General features: G+C 39.2%; 1 protein-coding gene across 2 annotated transcripts in view; it reads right to left on the bottom strand.

Moving 5' to 3' along the window:
• Window positions 1-3,815: 3,815 nt before the first annotated feature.
• LOC126457849 (aconitate hydratase, mitochondrial-like) overlaps window positions 3,816-25,221 on the bottom strand; it is a 74,927-nt gene continuing 53,521 nt past the window's right edge. For both annotated transcript variants that reach the window (XM_050094489.1, XM_050094490.1), the window contains exons 12-15: window positions 15,377-15,474; window positions 14,033-14,169; window positions 9,179-9,390; window positions 3,816-5,273 (exon numbers count right to left, since the gene is read on the bottom strand). In XM_050094489.1, the coding sequence (XP_049950446.1) occupies window positions 5,133-5,273; window positions 9,179-9,390; window positions 14,033-14,169; window positions 15,377-15,474 (588 nt within the window). In that variant the 3' untranslated portion in view covers window positions 3,816-5,132. The remainder of the gene's footprint in view (window positions 5,274-9,178; window positions 9,391-14,032; window positions 14,170-15,376; window positions 15,475-25,221) is intronic.

Below are 25,221 nucleotides of genomic sequence, written 5' to 3'. Positions count from 1 at the left end.
TATCCAACACTGTTAGTATACTGAAAGATCAAGTAAAGGTGATGGAAGTGACGGGTTGATAACCTCTGATGGATTATGTATTGCATCTGCTACTGGTTTATGGCCCATATACATCACTACATGTCTTCCTTCAATGTCCTTGCACAAGAATCATACCGCTTCATACTCCATGTTTTGTTCTTAGTCAAATGCAGACCACTTTGACTATGAGGTTTTAAGTTTCTTTGAGAAAAAATGTACGGGTTGCATCTCGCCATCTATTCCTTGCTGCATAGACTGCACCGATAGCCTTTTCAGTTGCATCTATCGTGACCATGAAGGGTGCATCTGGAAGGGATGGGCAAGCACCATTGCTTTTCCGAGGTTGGCTTTTGCTCATTTGAGTGCAGTTTGCATTTCCAGTGTCCATACCAGTTTCTTCCTGCCATGTATGTTTGGTCTGGCAAGAGCATTGGTGAGTGGGGCTTTAATTTCAGCCACATGTGACTGATGGCAATGGTAAAATTTGAGAATTCGAAGGAATCATTGTAAATTGTGATATTTTTGTGAAGCTGTAGCTGTCAGATGAATTCAGTCCATTGCAGTATGGGTTTAATGCTCGGCGTTCAGAGTGTGTTTGAGAAAGGAACCTCTGATTATTGCAGTTGCATTTTCTTCATTTTTGATGACCCAGTCTCTCAGAGGGTGGTGCGAACTAATTTGAGCTTGCACGCATGGTCTTGATTGTTGTAAGAGGAAATCAAGAGATATGCATAAGAATAATCTAATTTAAAGAGAATACCATCAATTAATCTCTACCATGTTTGGGCAGCATTTTTCAGACTATAAGGCGTGAACAGGATTTCGAACAGGGTAATGATCACTGTTTTATCATCTTCTTTATGCATTTGGTATTTGCAGATATGACATTTTGCAGTCTATCACACTGAAGACTGCACCTGTGAGTGAATAAGTGAAGTCCTGTGTGTTGAGAATGGGGTAACTATCCTATGTAGTTCAGAAATTAAGCACTCTGTAGTCACCGCTAAGTCAGAGAAAATTGTTCTTTTTCACGCCAAGTTTAATGGATGACACTCAGGACCTGTCAGAGGGGCAAAAACAATCCCTGACTGAAGGAGGTCGTTGATTGCTGTCTTGAGTGCTTGCAGGAGCTAATTGGCATGCCTTGTGGCAAGTCCGTAGGCCAGGGTTAGTAAGGAAGTGATGCATTGTGCTGTTGCAAATGGCGCACTGGTGAGCATTTGTGCACATCATGTAGAGGGTAGAATGTGGAGTCCATGAACTGGAAGGCAAAGCAGAAAGTGATAACTAACCTGTGTTTGCTGTGCAAAGTTGTGCTGCGTCACCAGCATGACTGCTTGGTGGCAATCCGATGGGGTGGGGCTGTCAAGAGGGAGGGCAGCCACTAGCATCTTATGTTACTCGAGAACGTATGCGAGATCCCATATCATGTTCTGAAGTTGAAGGTTTAGGTTTTCATTATCTCTGCAGAGAATCTCTGATTGTTGATGAGTGTTGAGGTATTGGTGCTGTGTCGTCATGATTGTGTTGACGACCATAATGCTTTCTTGGATGATAGTCAAGCATTTGTCATTAACATTGTTAATTAACCAGTAGATTCTAAGAAGGAGTGCCTGCCAGAGGTGAAACCAGGGCAAAAAGCCCAGTGATGAGATGTTGGGTCTCACAGCAGCTGCTTGTTTGAGGTCAGGTGAGAGGCAGAACATTGAAGGAAGTCCACAAATAATATGTCAGCAATGAGGAAAGTCCATGAATAGTGTAGATTTCTGCCGAGTTGAAACGTGATTAATTGATCCACATACTGAGATCATGGAGTTGTCAGCAGCTCATGTCCAGCTCAATATGTGTGAGGTAGCTTATTGTTCCTGTGTAGCCCAGTGTGCCTACTTCGCTCCACACTTGGCATTTTGGAAGTAGAGAAGCCAACAGTTGCATGCAGTGCTACCAAATTGCATTTGGTACCAGTACAGTTGTGTAGCACTGGCAGTGGGGTTGGATGTCACTGCGTTGTGAGCTGCAGCATAGATGCCACATGTAACTGGCAAGATCACAGGTTAATGTAAGCGCGATATAAGCCATTGCACGTGTGAAATACTGATACATTAATAACCAGTGTAACCACCAGAATGTTGAATGCAGACATGGAAATGTGCATTAATTGCATTATACCAGTGCTAGATGTCAGTTTGTGGGATGGAGTCCCATGCCTGTTACGCTTGGTAAGTCGGTACAGGGCCCTACAATGGAAAGTTTGTATATACTTTGTAGTTTGAGGGTAAATGTCCCCAGTCCCCCCCCCCCCCCCCCCCTTCCCCCAATACTGCAATGCTTTACTATTTCTAATGTTGAAATGTTTGTAGATTCTGGTGGGTGCTAAGGCTTAAGGCCAGCACTTTCTGCCGTCCCCCTCCCCCTCCTGGGCCTGTGCATTTGTGTGCCTGTTGTGTTTGTGGCATACATGCACCACAACAACAATGTAGTAAACAACAGCAGAATAAATACCTTAACTTTCCTATCATGCATACAATAATAAGAATGTGTGAAGGGGATTATGAGAACTAAAAATATGTTTCAGTCTTAAGTTTTGTAATCGTAACTATTCTTAAAGGCCACTCAATAAAGCAGTTGACTGTAGAGTCAAAAGAATTATTTACGCTCTGATCAGATGGTACCGATGCCAGAACCATCTAGTGGCTCTAACACGCTATACAAGCGTTACCTTTGCAATACTACCAGACAGTTGTATCTTATACACCATTTAAGGTGGATTTTCAATGTTTACAATATGCCCAGCTTATGTAAACAGATGTGCTACTGTGTTTTTGTTATGTAACAATCATCTGATTGGACATGGCTATTTGCCCAAGGTGCTTTGTTTTTAAATATTTTAGTTAAGGCAAACCTTTTGTAATGTGCTATTTTTTATCCACATGACTCCTTGGTGTGAGGTCCAACATAAAATGAACACATTTTATAACAAAAAGATATTTTGAAGTATGTAAATGAACAGTTTCACTTCCATTTTTGTAATGCCAACCTCATTCCAAATATCACATCTTATGTTATGAGACATATTCCATGTACATGCACTTTTTTACAGACCTGATGATGACAGCAAAGTCTCTTGAAACTGGCTGTTTTAAATAAAGAAATATTTATGCGATCTTGGCTTTAGTATGTGTTTAGCAGGTAAAACAGATCGCCCCTTCTGTCTTCTCAAAATGAGAAAATTCAAGCCATTGTTTGTATTTTTTTTTTCCCTCTCGCAGTTTCCTAACGTAATTTTAGCAACCTCCCTTTCTCCATCCCCACATTCAGTGTCCCTTGACTGGATTTACTGATAAATTTTCTCTGTAATACCTGATAAATTTTATCTTTTTCTTTACCAAAATAAGGTATAAATATTTCCAAAGGATCGTGCAGTTACATTTGTAGTTTGTGTGTGTGTGTGTGTGTGTGTGTGTGTGTGTGTGTGTGTGTGTGTGTGTGTGTCACTGCCACGTTGTGAGCACAAAGATACTTTTTCTTTTTATCGATTTCTGATCATAGCTTTACTTATAAGGGTATTCAGCTTTGAAATATGAAAATACCACATTTATGTACAGGCAATTTAACATGTACATGCATGCACATATACATAAAAAAACTGCTAAATTTCTCTGAACTAATAGTGAATTACTGAGACTTTGTTAATATTTACGGATGAACATTGATATAAAGGAGTAAATGACAAGACAATAAGAAAGTTGATTGAATATATGAAAAAAGCTTATATTCTGAAGTAAGCACCACAATTTATTTTCCATCTGAATAACAAACTCCACAAAACGTGTTATATTTAAATCTCATTGAAATTTCAACTACAGAACAATGGAATGTTTAGAAAGCTCTCAGGGTCTATCTTACAATAGGCATATAGGAATGTAGATACCACATTTGTCAATGCAAACAAGTGTCTCAGCTGCAGAGACAGAAATTAACACACCACAATACCCTAGTTATGAGTAGAACATATTTGCATGATCCAGGCTCCTTCCATGCTTTAGGAAATGAGTATAAAACTAATAGCCTTACTTCAACTGATACAGTCTTTAGGGCTGCACTGGTCCATACTCAGTAAACAATCATATGACTCCATTCTTCTTCTTCTTCTTCTCCTCCTCCTCCTCCTTTCGTTTCCAATGTTGTTCTTTATTCTCTTTGGTCCAAGCCCTCCCTGTCTTCAACTTCAGCTACTCCTAGAAATCTTTGTACATTCATGATTTTTTCTCAAGCAGATTGTGCTCCTGGATATCTTTAGGAGAAATTTCCAGTTCTCTTGCATCTTTTTCAACTTTTGTGAATCTTGCTCCACTGATGTCTGTTTTTAATTTTTACATACAGCAGACCATAATATTTTAGTAACATACCATCATCATGATTAGCACCATAATATACTACGTACAGCAGTTAAATGTTGGCGTTGATTTCAGTAATTATCAAAAATTAGTTACAGAAAAGAAGGCACTGTGTAACAATTGCCCATTTACAATAAAATGGTTAGAATAACAGACTTAAATACTAACAATATGGAAAGGATAGATTGCTACTCACCACATACAGGATGCATTGAGTCACAGACAGGCACAATGAAAAGACTGCTATACTTTTAGCTTTCAGACAGAAAAGTCCTCCATCAGAAGCGACGCGCGTGCTCTCTCTCTCTCTCTCTCTCTCTCTCTCTCTCTCTCTCTCTCTCTCTCTCACACACACACACACACACACACACACACACACACACACAACTACTGTCTAAGGTGGCAAAAGCTTAAGTTTAACAGTCTTTCCATTGAGTCTTTCCGTGGCTCAACACCTCCTCTATGTGATGACTAGCAGTCTACCCTTTTCATATTATTATTATTGTTATAATTATTATTATTATTCCATCCTGGACTTCCCATCATTTTATCTTACAATACTTCAGTGTGTGTAAATTACTGCACATATGTTCTATCACAAATGTGTAGTATTACGAACATAGAACAATATGTTCATCATATACACAAAATTTCACTTGTTACAGTCCTTCAATTGTCTACTTCTTGCATAAATAATGGTGTACCATATCTCCTTTACTTTCCTGCTGCAATTCTCTTCATATGATTAAGGGCACTCCCTGCCTTGAACCATTCTATATGCTGCTCATTCAGTGTGTGATTCAATTGTATCCGTTCTTTCCTGCCATCTGCATGTTTCAGTTCTGCAGTTACAGGCTGAAACAAACAGCAAAAATTACAATACTGCAGCATTAAAATATTGTTAAAATGTGTTAATACAGAGTGAGCAAAATGCCAAATAAATAAGGCTTTCATATTCTACATTTACAGTCAGCAAACCACCAAAATGTATGTCAAAGAGTACTTCCCACTGAACCACATATTAAGGTTTCCTCAACTTATGGTCTGTATGAACTCCTTGAATACCTCTGTGCACATTGTAATTTAATCTTGTCTTTTCAGTATATAGGGGATCAGTATGTAGAGAATTCTAGTATATTCTTAGATTCTTCACTTAGTATCGATACTTCAAGCTTCATAAATAGAATTTGATGGTGTAGTTTGTGTGTCTATACCTCCTCTATATACACTCAACATCCACTGTTAGTCCTATTTGGTGAGGTTAAATACACTTAAACAATATTCTAGGATGTGCTGCTTGAAAGTTTTATAAGCAATTTCCTTTCTAGACCTCTTTCACTTCCCCAGTATCCTACCATTAAACCAAAGTTAGCCACCTGCTTTACCCATAACTGAGTCGATGCAAGCGTTCCATTTCAAAAAGCGACAAACTATTATACTCAGGTTTTTAGTGAGATAACCGACTATGACTCAGTGATGTTTTAGTTCTAGGATACTTAGTTTCTGTGTTTTGTGAAGTGCACAATTTTACATTTCTGAACATTTAAACACGTTTCCAATTGCACAACTTTGAAATCTTCATGCGCTGATAAAGTATTTCTGCATTTTTTTCAGACACTTCATTATAGGTAACTGCATAATATGAAAAAGTCCAATGTTACTCTTAATGTTGTCTTCCAGGCCAAGAAGTATTGCATTAACCTGACAGCCTTGACTAGGATGTCATGTGGGGAAAGTGCAAGTTTGGATTTACATGGCCATGTTTTCAGAATCCATGCCGGTTGGCATGGCAAAGGTCATTCTTCTCAAGATAGCTCCTTCTGTTTGACCTAGTAATACATTCTAAGATTCTGCAACAGAAAGGTACTGAATGGTAGTTGAGTGGATCACTTCTGCAACACTTCTTGTAAACAGGTGTGATCTGCGCTTTCTTGAAACTACCAGTCACAAATTTTTGTTTGATGTTTCTATAGTATATTCCAGTTAGCCGGGGGGCTATTGCAGTCACTGACTGTGTATAGAATCACACAGGTACTGCACTTAAGGTGTTTCTCAACTGTCACAAATATCACTGTTACTCGTCTTTGCAGTGGTGCCAGAATTGTAATGTAGCTGCACTCCTGGAAATTCCTTTAAAAAGGAACATTTGAAAAACAGAATTCAGCATTTCTATTTTTGCTTTTGCTATCCTGTGTAAGCCATGAGTGTATGGGTACTAACCCTGGTATAGCTCACAGGCTTTACATACAACCAGAATTATGGGTTCTGGGAGACATCTTTTCATAAAACTTTCCTACAGCAGTTAATTATGGCTTTGTACATTGCTGTTTAGACAAACATGTTTGCCTTACCATTTCTGCACCCACACTCTTGTGCTTTGTTTCACAACTTGTATACAGCAATCATTGTTTATTTACAAGAGAATGTATATCACTGAGGCTCCTTCACACCAAGAACTGTTCTACCAAGTACACCTGTACCCAATACTTGGTCAACCTCCTAGCCTTTCTACCTGTTCATGGCCAGAGCTAAATGTCTGAAGTTACTCTAACAAATATGAACTGACAGTCTCTTTGTACTTTGGTAATCATTGCTGGTAAAACCACATTATGGTCACCAATACTAGCTTCAGTGTGTAGCTCCTTAGAGGGTCAGGTCTATTTGTTACCATGAGATTTAATGCATTTCCATCACACGCACGCTTCCAACTGTCTGTTCTAGATTGTTTTCAGAGGAGGTATTCATACAGTTTCGCAGGATGTCGCATCACATCCCCTTACAATACCACTATCAATTTTTGATGATTGATGAGTCTTCCATGATGACAGTATGATTGGGGAACCTATGTATTAGCAAGCTGAGGTCCTCTCTACAGTTCTCTGTTATATATTAAGATATAATTACCCCAAAAGTTTCACTGTTGCCAACTTCTGCAGCTAATCATTAGAATTTTAGTAGACTCTTTTTTGGATCTTACATAAATATTTCAGGGTGACCTACATATATCAATATCTGAGCTTGATGGATAGCCACCTCATCCAAAATATCCTTTTGTGGAACCCACACAGTGTCTGTGGTGTGGGTAGCCACTTCTGACATGTAGTACACCCCTGGTCCATATAGGGGACCCCCAAAGCTGAGCCACAGCCCAGCTTGCCACACAACATTCAAAGTCCATGGTTCATAAATTCCACTCAAATCAAAACCAGGGGGACCACAAACAGTTTTGGAAACAATTCTGCAGGTTTCCGGTCACTAGACTGACTTAAGTTTGGCTTCTGAGCCCACACAACAGCCATCATTTGTTCCAATGTGTACCACAATATGCAGTTGGTTGTACCCTGTTCCACCTGCCAGAAAAGCCTTTTCAATGTGTTTAATGAAGTATCCACACAAACACAGTGCACCATCTTCCTCCCCACACATTGCTGCCATTTTTATATGAAGAATCATTATTCACTGCACATTCAAACTATCACACTACAGCACTAGCTCCTCACTGACGTGTCACAGCAAGCTTTCCAACAGGTAGAGTGTGTCTCACTGCCCCAGTTGTAAATTTTATTGGGAGGCGGCACCAGAAACTTGGGGATGACTGTAATATTCTGATTTTGTTCTGGTCTCTGGTTTCCTTGTACAGTTATCTATAACGAGCATGTCATCACTGATACATTAAAACCTAATTACTGCTCTGCAAAAACATTTCAAAAGAAAGTGCAACATTACATTCCCCTTTATAAATGAACATAATTCAACATTATCTCAAGTAGCAATATAACTTCAGAGTTCAAGCCATTAAAACAGTCATATTCTTTTTCTCAATGAAATGTATAGACATCAAATGAGAAATGCAGCTGTTCTTTACATGAATATAAGAACAACTCATTCATCAAATTTCATTATGTAGGAATCCAAATTAGAGAACTATAGAGGGACAAAACCAACTACCTTAAATCACACTACCTCAATGAAATACTGATGAAAAATAAACTTATGTTGACAACTTACAAAACAATGTAGAAGGGAAGGTAATATTTGTACATGTATGAAATAGCATTCGACCAACAATATTGTGCAGGATAGCAGGAGCAAGTGTGATATGGGCATCTGGATCAGAAACATCAATTGAAATAATAAAGCAATAAATTCCAAAAAAGAATCCAGGAATGTTTATTCATGAAACGGGAAGTACATCTGAGGCATCTGGGGAAGCAACTAACTGCTTGGGAAGGTAGCCACTATGACCAAGTCTCAAGGATGGCATGTGAGAGCAGAAGAGGGACATGTTTGCAGGTCAGGTGTAGGCAGGCAAGAGAGCGGGCCAGGAGCATGCAGTCCTGGCCTCATACTCCCATTGGCCAGGGACTGTGAATGAAGTCCGTTCACAGCATCTCACGATCAGCAATCCTTACCATGAGAACAGCAACAGGTCAGCAGTGCCTGCTGAAGCCTTGGGTAGGTTGTGAGCAGTCTGCACAGTATCTCAGCTCGGAGCAAAGGAATGGAAATCATCAGTAATCATTTTTAAAATTTACTGTCCCTCTCCCTACCAGCATGTGGTTCCTGTACAATCTACAGGCCAAAAGAGGCTAATTTATATTAACAGGCTAGCAATGAGGTCATGAGGCAGAGTGAGTGTTTTAACTGTGAGTACCTAGCTATCTTCAATTTTTATCTCATGAAAGATATTCAAGATACCATCTTAACTACGGAGAAGTTGTTGAAAGAGAAATAAATTATCAGTGCACATCAATCCTTACCTTTCCAGGGGCAAGATTTTGAAGTCCAAGAAGTGAGATCTTATCTGAAGCCTGTATTTTGTCATAGTCTGCAGGATTAGCGAAAGTGAGTGGCAGTAGACCCTGCTTCTTCAGGTTGGTCTCGGCAATACGAGCAAATGACTTCACAATGATGGCTCGACCACCCAAATAACGAGGTTCCAGTGCAGCAAGCTCCCTGCTGCTTCCTTCTCCTGACAAACATTTAGTGTTGAGTCACATAAGGAATAATAGTCTTTTCTTTCTTTTGTCTTTTTAAAACAGAACACACTCTCAGACACTCTCATTAACTCCTTAACTTTTTTTCAAATTATGTCCCAAAAAATAATATTTTTTTATTACTGAAAAACATCTTATAATGAATGACATTACATGAAAACATATAAAGATAGCTTTAAAAGCTCAAAATAATGAGTTACAAAATTCTGAAGTCCACCAATAATAAAATACTGAGTATACTCATACACTGTACTTTGACTAAAATATCCCGAAACTTGAAGTCATTTTTGTTAGTTTCCGTATAGTTATGGAGTCTAACCGTGTATTTCACAGTGGCTTCCTGTGAACCTGAATCTTGGAGGAGCTGGCTGGAGCACAGCGGATGTATTTATCTTGTACAACTGGTGAGTGCTTGTCACTCAACTGATGTACTGTCATCACTTTCAGTCTCTAATCAGGGTGTATACGCAGATAAGGAAAAAATTCATGGATTTTTTTTCCCAGATTTCCCGGTTAAAAATACATTTTCTCCTGGGTGAAAATACACTTTTTCCGTGTTAATTATACTTTCCCTCGGAACTGTAAAACTTATCCTTTGAGTGGATATGGTTTTATACTGCAGCGGAGAACTTTCCGGCACTTTAGAAAATGAAACTCAGGGTGGAAGAAACACATTTTGGAAAGATCCTGCATACGCAGTAACATGTACGCTGCATATTTTCGTATTATCTTAATTGTTGTTATAATTGTTATAACCTTAGCCGAGTGGTGTGACTGATAGTGACTGAATTCACACAACAGTGTGAATTCAATCACTACTGGTCACACCACTCAGCTAAGGTTATAACAACAGGGTGTATACGACCCGGGACAACCAGGAGAACTGGGAAAAACCTGGGAATTTTTTCATCCAGGAGAAAACCGGGAAAAACCCAGGAATTGTTTAGAATTCCAGTAATTTTTCAGTGTTTTGGTTTTCAGCAAAATTTTTGTGATTTTGACTGGTAAGAACCAATACTCTAACAAAGGATATTACTGAATCCCACTACTGCAGAATAATACTGCAGCAACAAAACATGAACGAGAGGAAACAAAACGAAAATAAAACGTAAGTTGCAAAGGAAATGCGCCATATACAACAAAGCACAGTGCTCATACAAGCATCTGCCAACAGCATAGTGTGTCGAAGGCTTAGCAAGACTATGCAATGCTTCATAACAACAAATTGCCTCCGATGAGCATGACGTGACAACTGTTTAAATTAGAGTCGTTTGAGTAGTTGCGCGCGGGCACTTGCAGTTTAGTCGCGTATGAGTACTACGTTGTCCCACTTCTGGTTGCGGAAGTGTGACTGGGCGCCACTACCTAATATTGCCCCGGTTCGGAAATATAGTAAATCTGGGGCTGATGCACAGAGCAGTTCGAGTTGTGGTGGGGAGCTGGGTCATCTCCACGTGACCCGTGTTTACGTTCAGTGATTTTGTTGTTTTGTCTTCCTTTATTGCTCTCACATTAAATGATGATGAAATTGATTTTTGTGGCCAGGAGCTATCAAATGAATTAAAATACGTTCGCTTAGTAACGGAAGGCTAAAATATGTTATTAGTTTCAGAATTTTTTCCAGTTTTCTGACAGTCAACCATTAATCGCCTTGCAGAACAATGAAGTTATTTTTGTCGGTTTGCTAAAGAGATTTGGCTTTTATTAATCTTTTCTGCTGAGGCAGTCAATTTATTTGAAACGAAGTGTTTAATTTCATACTCTTGGCTGGTTTCAACTGTTCGCTGCATTTCAAGTGCATGTACGGCATTATACCATAATAAAGAACCAAACATGAGATAATACAGCACTGGTACTCCAAGAAAATTTAGATCCGAATGTGGACATACTTTATGTACTATAAGCCGAATTATGCATTTTAGTATGGATCACAAAACTCTGATGCTCTTGAAGTATCTTCTGATTTCTTGTTTCTTTTATGACATGATGTAAGATCTTTTAATGTTTTGTTTTACCCTTACAAACATATGGGCTTCCTGCGTTATCGTAGCTGCGCAAGCGAGGTGACGCCTGTCATCTGGTGCTCTCTTGCAACAGCTGAAATGAAAGTATTTCTAACAGGTCGCGGGAAAATATTGCGAATGGTGGTTTGAAAAGTGTTACATTCAAAGTAAATTTCGTTTTGCGCAAGATCAACTATGTGTGAGAATGTACGATGAATTTCTTAAATCACCAAGCATTTGACTCCATTTAAAAATCAACTCTTTGAGGACGACCATTTAGAAGAATTTAGAGCCCAGATCAGACATTTACGTAGTTATTAAAAATTTTACTGGCACATTTGTGTGATGTATCTTAACTTAAAGCATGAACTTTTCTTATTTGTGTGTTTGCGCTACTTAAGAGTAATCTTGCTATTGGTTGACTACATCACGTGTCTTCTGCTGTCATCAGCGGGCGGCTTACAAAAGCGCATCGCAATCTCAATTTCAATGCTTTGGAAAGTGACATGCGGTGTTTGGTGGAATTCAAATTTATACCATCATAATACGAAAATATGCAGCATACATGTCCCCCCCCCTCCCCCCCCCCCCCCCTCTCCCCCAGGAGTTTCGTTTTCTAAAGTGCCGGGAAATTCTATGTCGGTATATAAAACCATAAACATTCAGAGGATTGATGAGTTTTACAGTGACGAGGAAGAGTATACTGTCACTTAACACGGAAAAAGCGTATTTTCACCCGGGAGAACATGTATTTTGAACCGGGAAATCCGGGAATTTTTTTCTTTGTCCATTACAATATTCTCACAACAAGATTGGTTGAAAGTTATGAACAGGTTGAGTGGTAGAACACACACATTAATCACTGAAAAAAGGCAAAATCAAAATGACAAAAGAAAATTCTGATCTTCGTTTAAGCTTCCGTTTTTCTTCCCTAGGGAATAAATGGTTTTCCCACCCCCTCTTCTCTGTAGAAAGGCAAGAAGCACTTGTTACAAGTTAATGTGAACGTTTCTGTAGGTCTGTTGTGATAAAGACAGAAGAAATTATGTTAAGGTAAAATAACTGGAGTAGCTGATACAGTTCTTACTGAAACAACACATATTGCATTGCTGCTTTAACACCAATCCACCACACAGCATAAACAACAACAACAAATACATAAGGGACAACCAAAAAGTTCCCATTCAAAGACTGTACAGTTCAGAATCCACCCAGGAAAAACTGGCATAAGCACTGAGGCAATCATCCCACTGATGCATCGGTTTGAAGATACCTATTTGGTAAAACAAAATGTCCTCCTGTGTGGAGAAGTCCATAACTACCTGCTGCACATCCTCACCCCAGACATACTGTTGACCCTTCAAGGTCTTTTTTTAAGGAACTGAAGGTGCAGTAAGAACAGCAAGAAAGATCACGACAAGTGGGAGGGGTGCCCTAGTGTTTCCCACTTGAATTGGTGTAACTTCTGCACTGCTACATTTGCGATATTATAATGTGTGTTATCATGAAGCAGCAATACCCCTAGTTGCAGTTTTCCTGCATGTTTTGCCTTAACTGCAAGCTGTAATTTCTCCAGTGTTGTGCAGCACCATTCCACAGTGATGAAGACACTAGGTACCTTGAAATCAATAAGCAATGGGTCCTGGTAATCAAAGAACAGAGTGAGGATCACCTTTCCCACAGATGAATGGCTCTTTAACTTCTTGGAATGAGGGAATGGTGGATCACACCTTTACATCTTCTACACTACCAACTCTGGTTCCCAGTGGTGGCATCATCTTTGGTCGGCTGCAACAGTGCACTCAAGGAATGTGTTCCCTTCAACACTGAAATTCACCATCAGGTGCTTCAAGCAAACAGCCAACCAGATTGTTTTTTATTTCGCATCTAATGCCTGGGGTATGCATTAATTAGCTGCAGAAATTGCAGTAGCCTGACTCCTGCCAGATAATGTGTTGCATGCTACAAAAGCTGATGTCAAGACCCTCTGCTAGTGCACAAATAGTTATGCACTGGTCTGCCCTAATCACATCATCAACCACCCACTTGTTGTCCATAATTGATGAGGCTAGCCTCCCAGACAGTCTGGTGTCTTGTGTCAAATTGTGACAAGCACGGAACTTGGCACACTATTCCAAAATGATGATTTTTGACAGACATGCTGCCCCACCCACCTTCTTCATTCTCTAATGGATGTCGTCTGGTGCTTGTCCTTCAGCGGCCAAGAAAAGAATAACAGCATGTCGGTAATAACGTTGCACAGTTCATGTTTCCACATTTACCGCACACATGTTGGAAAGACACAAATGCTACAATTATCCCTTGCCTACGTGTTGGTGCTAGTGCACCATCTTCAGAGTTGCACTGTGTTGCATACACGCTGCAGCAACGTCCTCAAATGGAAACTGTTTATCACTCCTTAGGCCTATAATGACTAGCAACAACGTGGTTGCAACTGACGTGAAAGCAGGTAAGTTTTGTTTATCTCCAGAATTATCTGACACACCACCAATTTGTGTTTCAGCATGCTAATGGCCGTCAATTGTCATTGTGCCCACTTACCAACAAACAAGTCTTAGTAATGTACGAGACACCAGTGAAGCACACTACTCACCATAATTCTCATCTCCAACAGCTACCCAACGAATACCCTTAGCTTTGTAAGCTCTCGCGACATCTGGGACTGGTCCCCATTCACCAGTAAGTTGATTTTTCACTTTGTTCATTTCACCATTATCAGCATTCACAGCTCTGAAATTCAAGAAATAATCAATCAACCAAACATTCACTCACTCGCTTTGCTACAGCAATGCCAGAAAATTAATGTACCTCAGGTTTCCAAATATGAACCAATCCCCGGGTCTTACAGCGTACACAATGCGAAAAAATTATATATGTATAGTAATCCAATACTTCTACTGTTATGATACCACCAGATGAAGAGACATGACAACCATAATCAAATTCAGCTTGCTCAGAAACTGACATCTATCTTACAGGGTGATCCATTACTCATTAATTGACATAAGTTTCTACTGTGCCCAAGATTAATACTGACCTTAACATTTTATGTATAAAAATGAAAAATTAATGTCAATTTGCTGCTACCATCTACTATGGTCCCATTCCCTCCATACACAGTATCATAGATGATGTTACAACATAGCTATCATCATTTAGTACAACCAGCACTGTTGTCATGCTAAGGGGTGCGCACAACAGGTGCTGGAGGGGTGAGTCAGGGGAGGGAGAGAGGAGGAGGAAACACCCCCCTCCCCCAACCACCACCTCCAGCTCTCAGGGAAAGAAAAAATAGTGTAGCCAGGTGTTTTCTTTCAAAAAGATTTGAAGGTCAGTATTATGCAAGTTTTTAACAGGGTTGAAACTGGAACTTTTCTACGGATGCTAACAAGTCCTACTCATCATCTAAAATTCTAAAAATACTCCATACCCCTTGGTCTAGGCCCACAAACTATTGTATGGGCACAGTTTGCCATGCATTCTCTGAACTGCACCACGAGTTACCGCACACACTCACTGTAGTTACTTTTCCCCCTTCATTTTAAGACATTTCATTCATGAGAAGATGTAGTGATTAGCACATATTGCTATTTGATTCATCTTGAAATACTGTTTAGCCAATAACAAAAATGACACACCAATACCAGTTTCAGTATTGCATGACTGTCTGTGTGTAGTGTCCAAGGCAACTAACATGAACTGACAATCACTGTTGGTGACAACAAAAATCAGTAATGTTGTAAAGCTACTAGGCAGTCTTCTTGATGAATAAACAATTTTTTAAGGGCAATACCATCATTTTTCAAACAACCTTTTACCCTATGATTAAGCTAGCATCTTTTCTGAAAGTTTGCTTTAATGTAATATGAACTTTGTGATTCTATTTTCCCTCCAGTTCACAAAAGAAAGCGAACTTAATGATTAATGAGCACCTTACCCTATGAACAGGTTGTTCGAAATGTTATCCAGATGGCCTCGATATTTCAGCCACGGTCCTGCTGCAGAGATGTGATCAGTTGTGCACTTGCCCTCTACCTACAGCAATGAAAATTATATTTAATTTACAATCAAAACCTATAGCTGTAATGATATTCAGTTCTGTGCTTCGTTACAAAAGCTGAAACCAATGAAGAAAAAATATAGTGTAGCCAGGTGTTTTCTTTCAAGAAGCAATTTCTTTCAAGCACCAATTTATAAATTTGTACTAAAATATTTTCTCAAAAATGCTACACGAACTACCAGACAGAAATTATTCTGGTGACAAAAAAAATTACATTTATAATAAAATGCATGAAAGAAGCAGTTTTAACATTAAACAAAACGCTATCGGCAACTAATACTGCCAATAACCAGTCAATATTTTAGTAATCGTATTTTGTATGTTCCCATATAATTCATATGGGGCTGCAGCATCCTTTGTACTGAGAGGCTTAATTTGCTCTGTCACAGATATTAAAGTAGAGAATAAATTTAATATGGAATGTGCAGGGGTGCAAAACACACACAAGAAGTAAAGTTTACATGGGTATACAAAGGGCAAAATTTTCATAAACTACACATTTTGTGCTTTTGAGTCCATACTGAACAAAAATAATTCCCCAAACTTGAGTGACTCGCTGGTTACCATCTCAAAAAATTGCTGGTGCTGAAAAACATTTGCCCACAGTATACAATAAATTTATGATGTGCATCTCTATTTAGGGACTCAGTGAATGAATGCTATTTTGAGGCTCATTAAGCAATAATTTTAAAAATATAAAAATGTCAAGCCTCTGTTATAAGTCTCTCCCTCATTCACTCTTTTTTTTTTCTTCATATCTTTGTTGTCCTCATTATTGCTCGATGTCCCCCTTACATTATTCCATCCCAAGATGCCTTCCTTAATTTAAACTGAGCTATACAGGGCTAAGCCTATCAAGCAGAAGTAATTAGAACAGCCGACTTTTCTTATTTTTTATATATTCTTTCACAACCAGAAACCCTACCCAAGTGTGCCCATACCAAGGGCCAATTGGGGGCACAGTCATTACCATGGAACTACTTCTATGGCTACACCCCCCCCCCCCTCGATTTTTTTAAGAATCTAACTCCCATGTACACAAGAACTTCAAAAGTCTGATTATTTTACATGTGAGTTAATGTGTTAAACACACTGAAGCACCAAAGACACTGGTATAGACATTTGTATTCAAATACAGAGATATGTAAACAGGCAGAATATGGTGCTGAGGTCGGCAATGCCTATATAAGACAACAAGTGTCTAGCACAGTTGTTAGATCAGTTGCTGCTGCTACAATGGCAGGTTATCAAAATTTAAGTGAGTTTGACATGGTGTTATAGTCAGCACACAAACGATGGGACACAGTATCTCCGAGATAGCAATGAAGTGGGTATTTTCCCGTATGACCATTTCATGAGTGTAACGCGAATATCAGGAATCTGGCAAAACATCAAATCTCCGACATCGCTGGGGCCAGAAAAAGCTCCTGCAGGAATGGGACCAATGACAACTGAAGAGAATTGTTCAACATGACAGAAGTGCAACCCTTCCATAAGTCGCTGCAGAGTTCAATGCTGGGTCATTAAAACGAAACATCATCAATATGGGCTCGCGGAGCCCACTCGTGTACCCTTGATGACTGCACGACACAAAGCATAGGAACATTGGACTGTTGATGACTGGAAACATGCCTGGTTGGACAAGCCTCATTTCAAATTGTATGAAGCGGATGGACATGTATGGGTATGGAGACAACCTCATGAACCCATGGAACCTGCATGTCACCAGGGAACAGTTAAAGCTGGTGGAGGCTCCGTAATGGTGGGGGAATGTGCAGTTGGAGTGATATGGGATAACTGATACGTCTAGATATGACACTGACAAGTGCCACGTAAGTATCCTGTCTGATCACCTGCATCCACTCATGTCCAATATGCATTGCGACGGACTTACACAATTCCAGCTCGACAATGCAACACCCCACACATCCAGAATTGCTACAGGGTGGCTCCAGCAACACTCTTCTGAGTTTAAATGCTTCCTCTGGCCACCAAACTCCCCAGACATGAACGTTTTTGAGCATATCTGGGATGCCTTGCAACATGCTGCTCAGAAGATATCTCCACCCCCTCGTGTGCTTACAGATTTATGGACAGCCCTGCATGATTCATGGTGTCAATTCCCTTCAGCACTACCTCAGACATTAGTCAAGTCCATGCCATGTCGTGTTGCGGCACTTCTGCGTGCTCGCTGGGGCCCCTCCACGACATAATGCAGGTCTACCAGTTTCTTTGGCTCTTCAGTGTGTTTGCTGATAAGAGTGTAAAACATTTATGATGAAGACACAAAACCCTAATTATGTTGGCTTTATTTTACCTCATTATTCACCCACAGACTAACGAAAAATTTAATTATTCACCCAGAGACTAATGAAAAATTTAGAAGTCTTGAAGTTATGTGCAAAGTTTGCTGTAAGTTGCTAAATTATCTCATTCTCAAATACTGGATGAATATAATCTGTGTAATTTGCATACCATGTGTTGCCCTGCCTCAAGACATATACACAGTTTCTAACTAGAATAATCGGTTTATTGTGATAAACCTTTAATGTAAGATTATACTGCTTAATGAGTAGATTACATTGGCATTTCAAATTTTTAGAGATGGTCAATAATTATATGACATCCTGAAAATCAATTTTTTCAGTGATCCTGGAAGCCATTAAACAGGCAACCCGCAACTTCATCCATGCACAGTTTTAGCTGGTTAGTAATACGAACGACAGCCTATTGCCTTCAGAACTAAAATCTACCACCTAATCCCCTATACCATTTTACATTTTATTATTAGTATTTGCTACATGTCACTCTAAGAAAATACTGCCGCCAGAGAATACAAAACTACCATTGCTCTTTAAACTCACAATCCCTATATTTCTACTAGGAATACTGTCATTACCTTTTTTTTTTTTTTTGTTAGTTCACTAAACTCTTTGAAGAAACCCCTTTTAGGAAGCAAGTATCAGATGCAGCTTTCAAATTTCTGTGGCAGAAGGTACGAAAAATCAGTTGATAGAAGTGCTAGACAGTCTAGACATGACAAAAAGTAATCAAATGGGATGGAGTCTCCTACATCACCTGACTAATGGTACAACACAAAGGAATACCCATGTAAACATTTCCCCAAAATCAAAAGCTTCATAAAAATGGTAAAACAGACAAATGGGGCAAAGGACCTAAGAATGCAAGAACATCTAGTAACAAATGAGCTCTAAACTCAATTCTGCAAAAAATCTATACAACAATTTTAGAACTAGGTAGCTGGTTTGGATGACAGACAAATGGAGCCGATAAAGAAATTCAGACCAACTACACTTAAATGGCGTCTGGACTTCTGCAATAACTGCTTAAAAGAGAACAATATTCCACAACCATGGAGGAAAACAAAAGTAATTGCTATCATGAATGTGGGAAAAGAACATTATGACCCTCAGAGCTATGAACCATCTCATTATTATGCCATTTCCGTAAGATATGTGAAGACATGCTTTTAACTGTCACCAAAGAGTGATAGCTTACATGTACATGAAAAGGCCAGTTTCAGACCCTAAGGTAACTGCACAGCACAAATAACTCATCTAGGTCAGCACACAGGGGACAGGTTTGAAAGGGAGAAGATAACTGGAATGGCATTTATCATCCTTTCATCAGCTCACTATACAGTTGCATTGCACAATGATTCACAAAACCTACACTCGGACTGAAGATTATGGTTTTATTAGAATAATTGCCACCTTACTGCACAATCTAAGATTATATGTTGAATTCCAAGGAAGACACAGTTGATGGAGGAACCAAAGAAATCTTCTACTCACAAGGGAATATACTGTCACCTGTGCTCTACAACATTTACACAAATGATCAGTCAAAACCTAATCTGTACAAAAGTTACATATATGCTGATGTCTTTGCTTTGACTGTGCAGACAGATAATTCTTCAGAAACAGAAAAGATGCTGACCAGAGCTCTAGGGATGTTTTCTGATTACTATAACAAGAACCACCTGAAGCTGCACACAGAATTAGGTTTGCATTTTACACCTGTGAAATAAACAGGCAGGAAGAAAACAAAGTGATTTGGGAAGGCATTAAGCTAGAACACTGTTTGACACCACTATACTTTGATTCTAACACTCACTGATGGCACTACCTTAATATCAAACTTAAGGTGTCCGCCCAAACCATCACATGGAAACTTGGTAGCAATTCGGGTGGTTAGCCCCAGCTTGTCCATACTTCTACTATGGCACTCTGTTTCTTGGCTACTGGACATTCCTGTCAGGAAGTAGCTGCAAAAGAAGAGTGTCAAAGAAAACTGAGTTACACCCACTACATGGACATTCTCCACCAAGACCTATGCTGAAGTATATAAAGAGCTTTTTAGTCAATATCTGCACTAAATATACCAGCCAAGAAAGCCGAATAAGAACTGTGAGCAGCTGAAATAAGTCATGTCCAAGCAGGGGTAAAGCCAAAAGAATACTCACCAGTCAGACAAAACTTTGACTGGACACAAGGAGATCATTGAACAGGTTACAAATAGGGGTTCGTTAATCGGACAGCCAAATGTAATGGGGATACTTACAAGTGCTAACTCTGATGATGTGGAGAAGTACAGACAGTGATACATCTGTGTCATTATTTACATTGTCCTTGGAATGAGGAAGATTTGTTCAAGATACAAGAAAATGCTGTAACTGTGTTTCCGGGCAAAGGCTGATTTCAATTTTGTATGTGCCTCTACATATAAATTCCTTTACTTTCTTGCCTGAAATTGTAAATTTCTTGAATCCTGTTTGTACACCCTTGGAATCTTGGTTCCAATAAATAAATCAGTTCCCTCACCAAGACCCTCCCATTCCTTCCACCTCACGTTTCCTTGTGTATGTTTAATGCTAATTCAATGACGACACTGTTAGGTCACTTCGTCCAATGGTCAATGATCTCAATCACCTTCTCTCCATCAGCAGAACACTAAGTGGAACTAAGGGTAACAAACTTATGTGGCTGAATTTCTTGTGAAGTCATTCCTGGATACTGCAGCTGCAGTTTTGTCCAAAATGCATCAGACTGACTTGTTCCCCACTGTTGTTTTGGGCAACTACACCTGAAATGTCTGTCAGCCAAGCCCCTACTACATCAACAAAGTCCTTTGCAGGTCTTCATTTCATACAGATATATGTGCACCATGAACTACTCAGAAGTAAATCAGACTGCCCAAGCGATTAAAAGAAAAATCATCTTGATTTTAGGAGAAATTAATTTACTTCTACATGCACTACATGTGTTTCAATCATTTTGCCACAGTTGTAAATTATATCTTATTTCTTTGTTCCTGTTGGTCTCAATTCCATATATTCTAGTTTCTTCTGTTTGATTACATTTCTTTAAACAATAGTGTATATACTTTCCTGATTTCCAGAGGATATGTCTGTAGGACAAACTTGAATGCATTGATTGGTGTCTTAAAGGAATTGTCTGTAAAGCTCAGTAGTACATCTTACTATGCTCTTCTTAAAGCTAAAGCTGGCTTCACAAACAGTAATCTACAGGTCCATATCATACCATACGACCAAGAGACAGGCCGGTGGTGGACCTACACTCTGGCAGTTTTCAAAGGAAGCCCAAACTTCCTTTTGTTATGAATGTAATTTTAAGCATCAGTTTTGTTCCTGTTCTATCACTTCTACATGATGGCTTCGGTTGGGTTGTTTGGGGAAGGAGACCAGACAGTGAGGTCATCGGTCTCATCGGATTAGGGAAGGACGTGGAAGGAAGTCGGCCATGTCTTTTGAAAGGAACCATCCCGGCATTTGCATGGAGTGATTTAGGGAAATCATGGAAAACCTAAATTAGGATGGCCGGACGCGGGATTGATCCATCGTCCTCCCGAATGCGAGTCCAGTGTCTAACCACTGCGCCACCTCGCTCGGTCTTCTACATGATGTATTAAGTCTCTGCATTGATTCTAAACATTACAACATTTAGTTTTATTTTAGTACTTCATTATAGCTTCACAAACACACACACACACACACACACACACACACACACATACACACACACACATAAACCTCCGACTACACTGACCTCAAAGGATGGCCTTATTATGTTTTGTTTGTGATTTTTTCTTTTTGTTACAGACTTCTATATAGAAGCAACTAATTTTGATTTACCTGTGTGCTTTGTAGCTTAAATTTCTTGCATGTTAGTGTATTTAATATGCACACTCCTACATTTAAATAACTGTGTAGTGCAGACATTCCTAGACTTTCTGTTGTTGCATACTACTTGACATTTTTGGAAATTTGGGTGTACCGCTATAGCTTGTTCACATTTTAACGAACATTGAGGCGGTAGAGGGGGAGTGTGGATGGTTGAGAGATGACTGCCGCAGGGATGCTATGGGGGGAAATATTTTACCAACTTTCTCAGTGCAGACAACACACACACAGTTTTTGTGTCGTGTCAATCAACTACTAATACTTTGTGAGAGCATCTTTTTCCAATTTTTTTTTTTGAAAGATGTTGATGTTAGCATGTGGTACTGATTCGCAGCAAATAATACGAAATTAAATTAAGCCTGTTTGGATACAAACGTTCAGTGAGTGAGAGAGAGAGAGAGGAAGGATATTTAAAATATTTATTAAACTTCTACATCACAAATAATATAATCCTGTTGGGCATGAGAGTATAGTAAATTAGAGTCCAAAAAGCAAAAAAATTCAGGATCAAATCAAACTGTGCCAGTTAATCAAGATTCAGAATCACTAATTAGGTTTCAAACTTAGATTTTGATTAAAGAACATCTACATATTTCAGTTGGAGGCATGTTGCGGTTTATCTTTAGTCAGAGCTTCAAAATCTGCCTCGACTGCACTCAACTTAGTTCTCAAGTTGTCATCAACACTAAGTCTGTCACTGTACTTATTTTTAATATAAGAAACACTTTTACTCCTGTAAGTATCAACAAATGACACCAAAAATCAGATTGCTTGTTTTAAAAGATCCTGCTTTTGTTCCTCAAAAAACAAAGCAGTGTTTTCTTTTAGAAAAGATCTTCTATTGAACTGTTTCTAGCCATGTCGATGGAAGTTTCTTTCTTGATTACTTCTTATTCAATCAATGTCGATAGAGTGTCAACCAAAACTCTGATTTAATTCATACTATGTGTTGTCGACCGGCAGAACGGGTGCAAGCATTAATTAAAAGTAACACCGGAACTATGGAGAACATCAGAAGCATAGCTATGAATAACTGACTGACTTTGCTTCTGTGGGGAAGTTAGTAGAGTGTTAGATCCTCATGCTAAGGGTCCTGGGTTCAAAGCCTAATGACAACTATTTTTTTTATTGTATTATGTGTGAAAGTGTTATACGGGACAACGTGTTTATGACATGTAAAATACCTGTTTCGAGTTTACAGCAATATTCTCTTGGCAATCTGATTTCAGTTTGTTTCTTTGAAAGTAGTGAACCTATAGAGAGCATTTTTAGAGTCACAGAATATACAATCAGAACAGAAAAATAAAGAAACAACTGCGTCACACGTGCATAACTAAACAGCAACAGTAATAGTAATAATTATAATTAATAATAAACAAAATAATAAGATCAATAATAAGTACATAACGTTCAACTAATGAAGCGAAAGCGCCGGCCGCGGTGGCCAAGCGATTCTGGCCGCTTCAGTCTGGAACCGCGCAACTGCTATAGTCACAGGTTCGACTCTTGCCTTGGGCATGGATGTATGTGATGTCCTTAGGTTAGTTAAGTTTAAGTAGTTAAGTTCTATGGGACTGATGACCTCAGTGCTCAGAGCCATTTGAAATGAAAGCAGACTGCCAAAAGAACATTGCTGCAGACTCTGAAAAGTCCTTTTACATGTCAGGAAAATGCTCTCCCATATAACAGTTTCGCACATAAACAGTTAAAAAAAAGTTCTCATCAGTGGGATTTGAATGTGGGACCTTTGGTACAATGACCAAACACTTTACCTTCTCACCCATGTGAGATCTACAATACAATTATTTACATACACATTTTTCCTGTGCTCCGTAGCTCTGGTGATACTTTTAATTACCATTTACACACATTCTACTGGACGATAACACAGAGCATGAACTAAATTGGTGTTTTGGTTCATACTTAATCGACATTAAAACATTTGATACCAATCTGAGTGTCTGAAATCTGGAGGTTTGGTTGTGAGAAACATAAAAACCTTAGGCCTAAGTTCAAATACTCAGTTTAAAATCTTGCTTCAGTATCAAGGAGCAAACTTTTTACAATCAGTTCTGAAGCTGTAAACAGTCATAATTGCATTTGTTAAGAACCAAAGATTAAAGTACCAATAGAAAGCAGTGAAGCCTGAATCATTACAGGTACTGAAAGTTGACTATAGCCTGAGATAAGTTCAGCTGAAATTTTTACAGAGGACCTAACAGTGTTCTGAAAGGATGGTTTAAATACAGTGGTGGCATGTTCGTTGCTGTTAGTAGTAGTTTATCTTTTAGTGAAAATGAAGTAGATTGAAGAAAATGAAGTAGAGGTAGCAGCTTACCTGACAACCAGAATCCATTAATAACTGGTTACTTTTACTAACATTTCCCCCAATTCCCAACTCAAATGATGCATTTGCAGAATGGTTCATAGAAAACAAGTGAGTCATTTCAAATAGGTACCCCACTCATACAATTAAAGTTGGTGGTGACTTAAATCTATGATGGTCAAAATACCTTTTCAAAGTCAGTGACAGGCACAAAGCATTGTCCAAAATCATACTAGATGTTTTCTCTAAACGTTATTTTGATCAATTAGTTTAGGAGCCAACAAGGTGCAAATGGTTGTGAAAACACACTTGATTTCTTCGCAAGAAATACGCCTGAGCAAATTGGGAGCATCACAATGGATATAGGGGCTCGTGGCCACCAAGTCATTGTAGGGAGACTGAATAGAGTAACAACCAAATCCACCAAAAATAAATGAAAACTATATCTAAAACAGCAAATAAAAATGCACTTGTTGTCTTTGTAAGAGACAATCTCAGTCCCTTCCAAAATTACTATGGAAGTGCAAACCAGGTGAGGCCTAAATTCAAAGAAATACACACATCAAAAAAGTTTGCATCAACCCGGTTCCCAGAAATCCTGAAGACAGACGTTGACTGTGAACATTATATCACAGACACAGTCCCTTTGACTGTTCAGAGATGTCATTAAAGCCCCCACACATGTAAACAACCATGCATGCGCAGTGCCTATTAGATGGAGTGGGTCCGACAGCCGATCAGTTCCAGTCATTCCACCAGGAAGGAGGCACACAGCTTGTGTTGTCTGCAATTCACCCACGCCTAGATTGTTCAATCGCTATGTACCAGGAAGGGCTCTCAACAAGGAAAGTGTCCAGGCGTCTCGGAGTGAATCAAAGTTATGTTGTTCAGTTATGGAGGAGATACAGAGAGACAGGAACCATCGATGACATACCTCGCTCAGGCTGCCTAAGGGCTACTACGGATTATGGCTTGGAGGAACCCTGACAGCAACATCACCATGTTGAATAATGCTTTTCATGCAACCACAGGACGTCGTATTATGACTCAAACTGTGAGCAATAGACTGCATTAAGCGCAACTTTCCTCCCGAGATCCACAGCAAGGTCCATCTTTGCAACCACAACACCATGCAGCGTGGTACAGATGGGACCAACAAAATGCTGAAGGGAC

The sequence above is a fragment of the Schistocerca serialis genome, chromosome 2 (assembly GCF_023864345.2).
Source record: "Schistocerca serialis cubense isolate TAMUIC-IGC-003099 chromosome 2, iqSchSeri2.2, whole genome shotgun sequence".
NCBI lineage: Eukaryota > Metazoa > Arthropoda > Insecta > Orthoptera > Acrididae > Schistocerca > Schistocerca serialis.
Note: the sequence above shows the minus strand (reverse complement) of the source record. Positions and strands in the feature narration are given on the sequence as shown.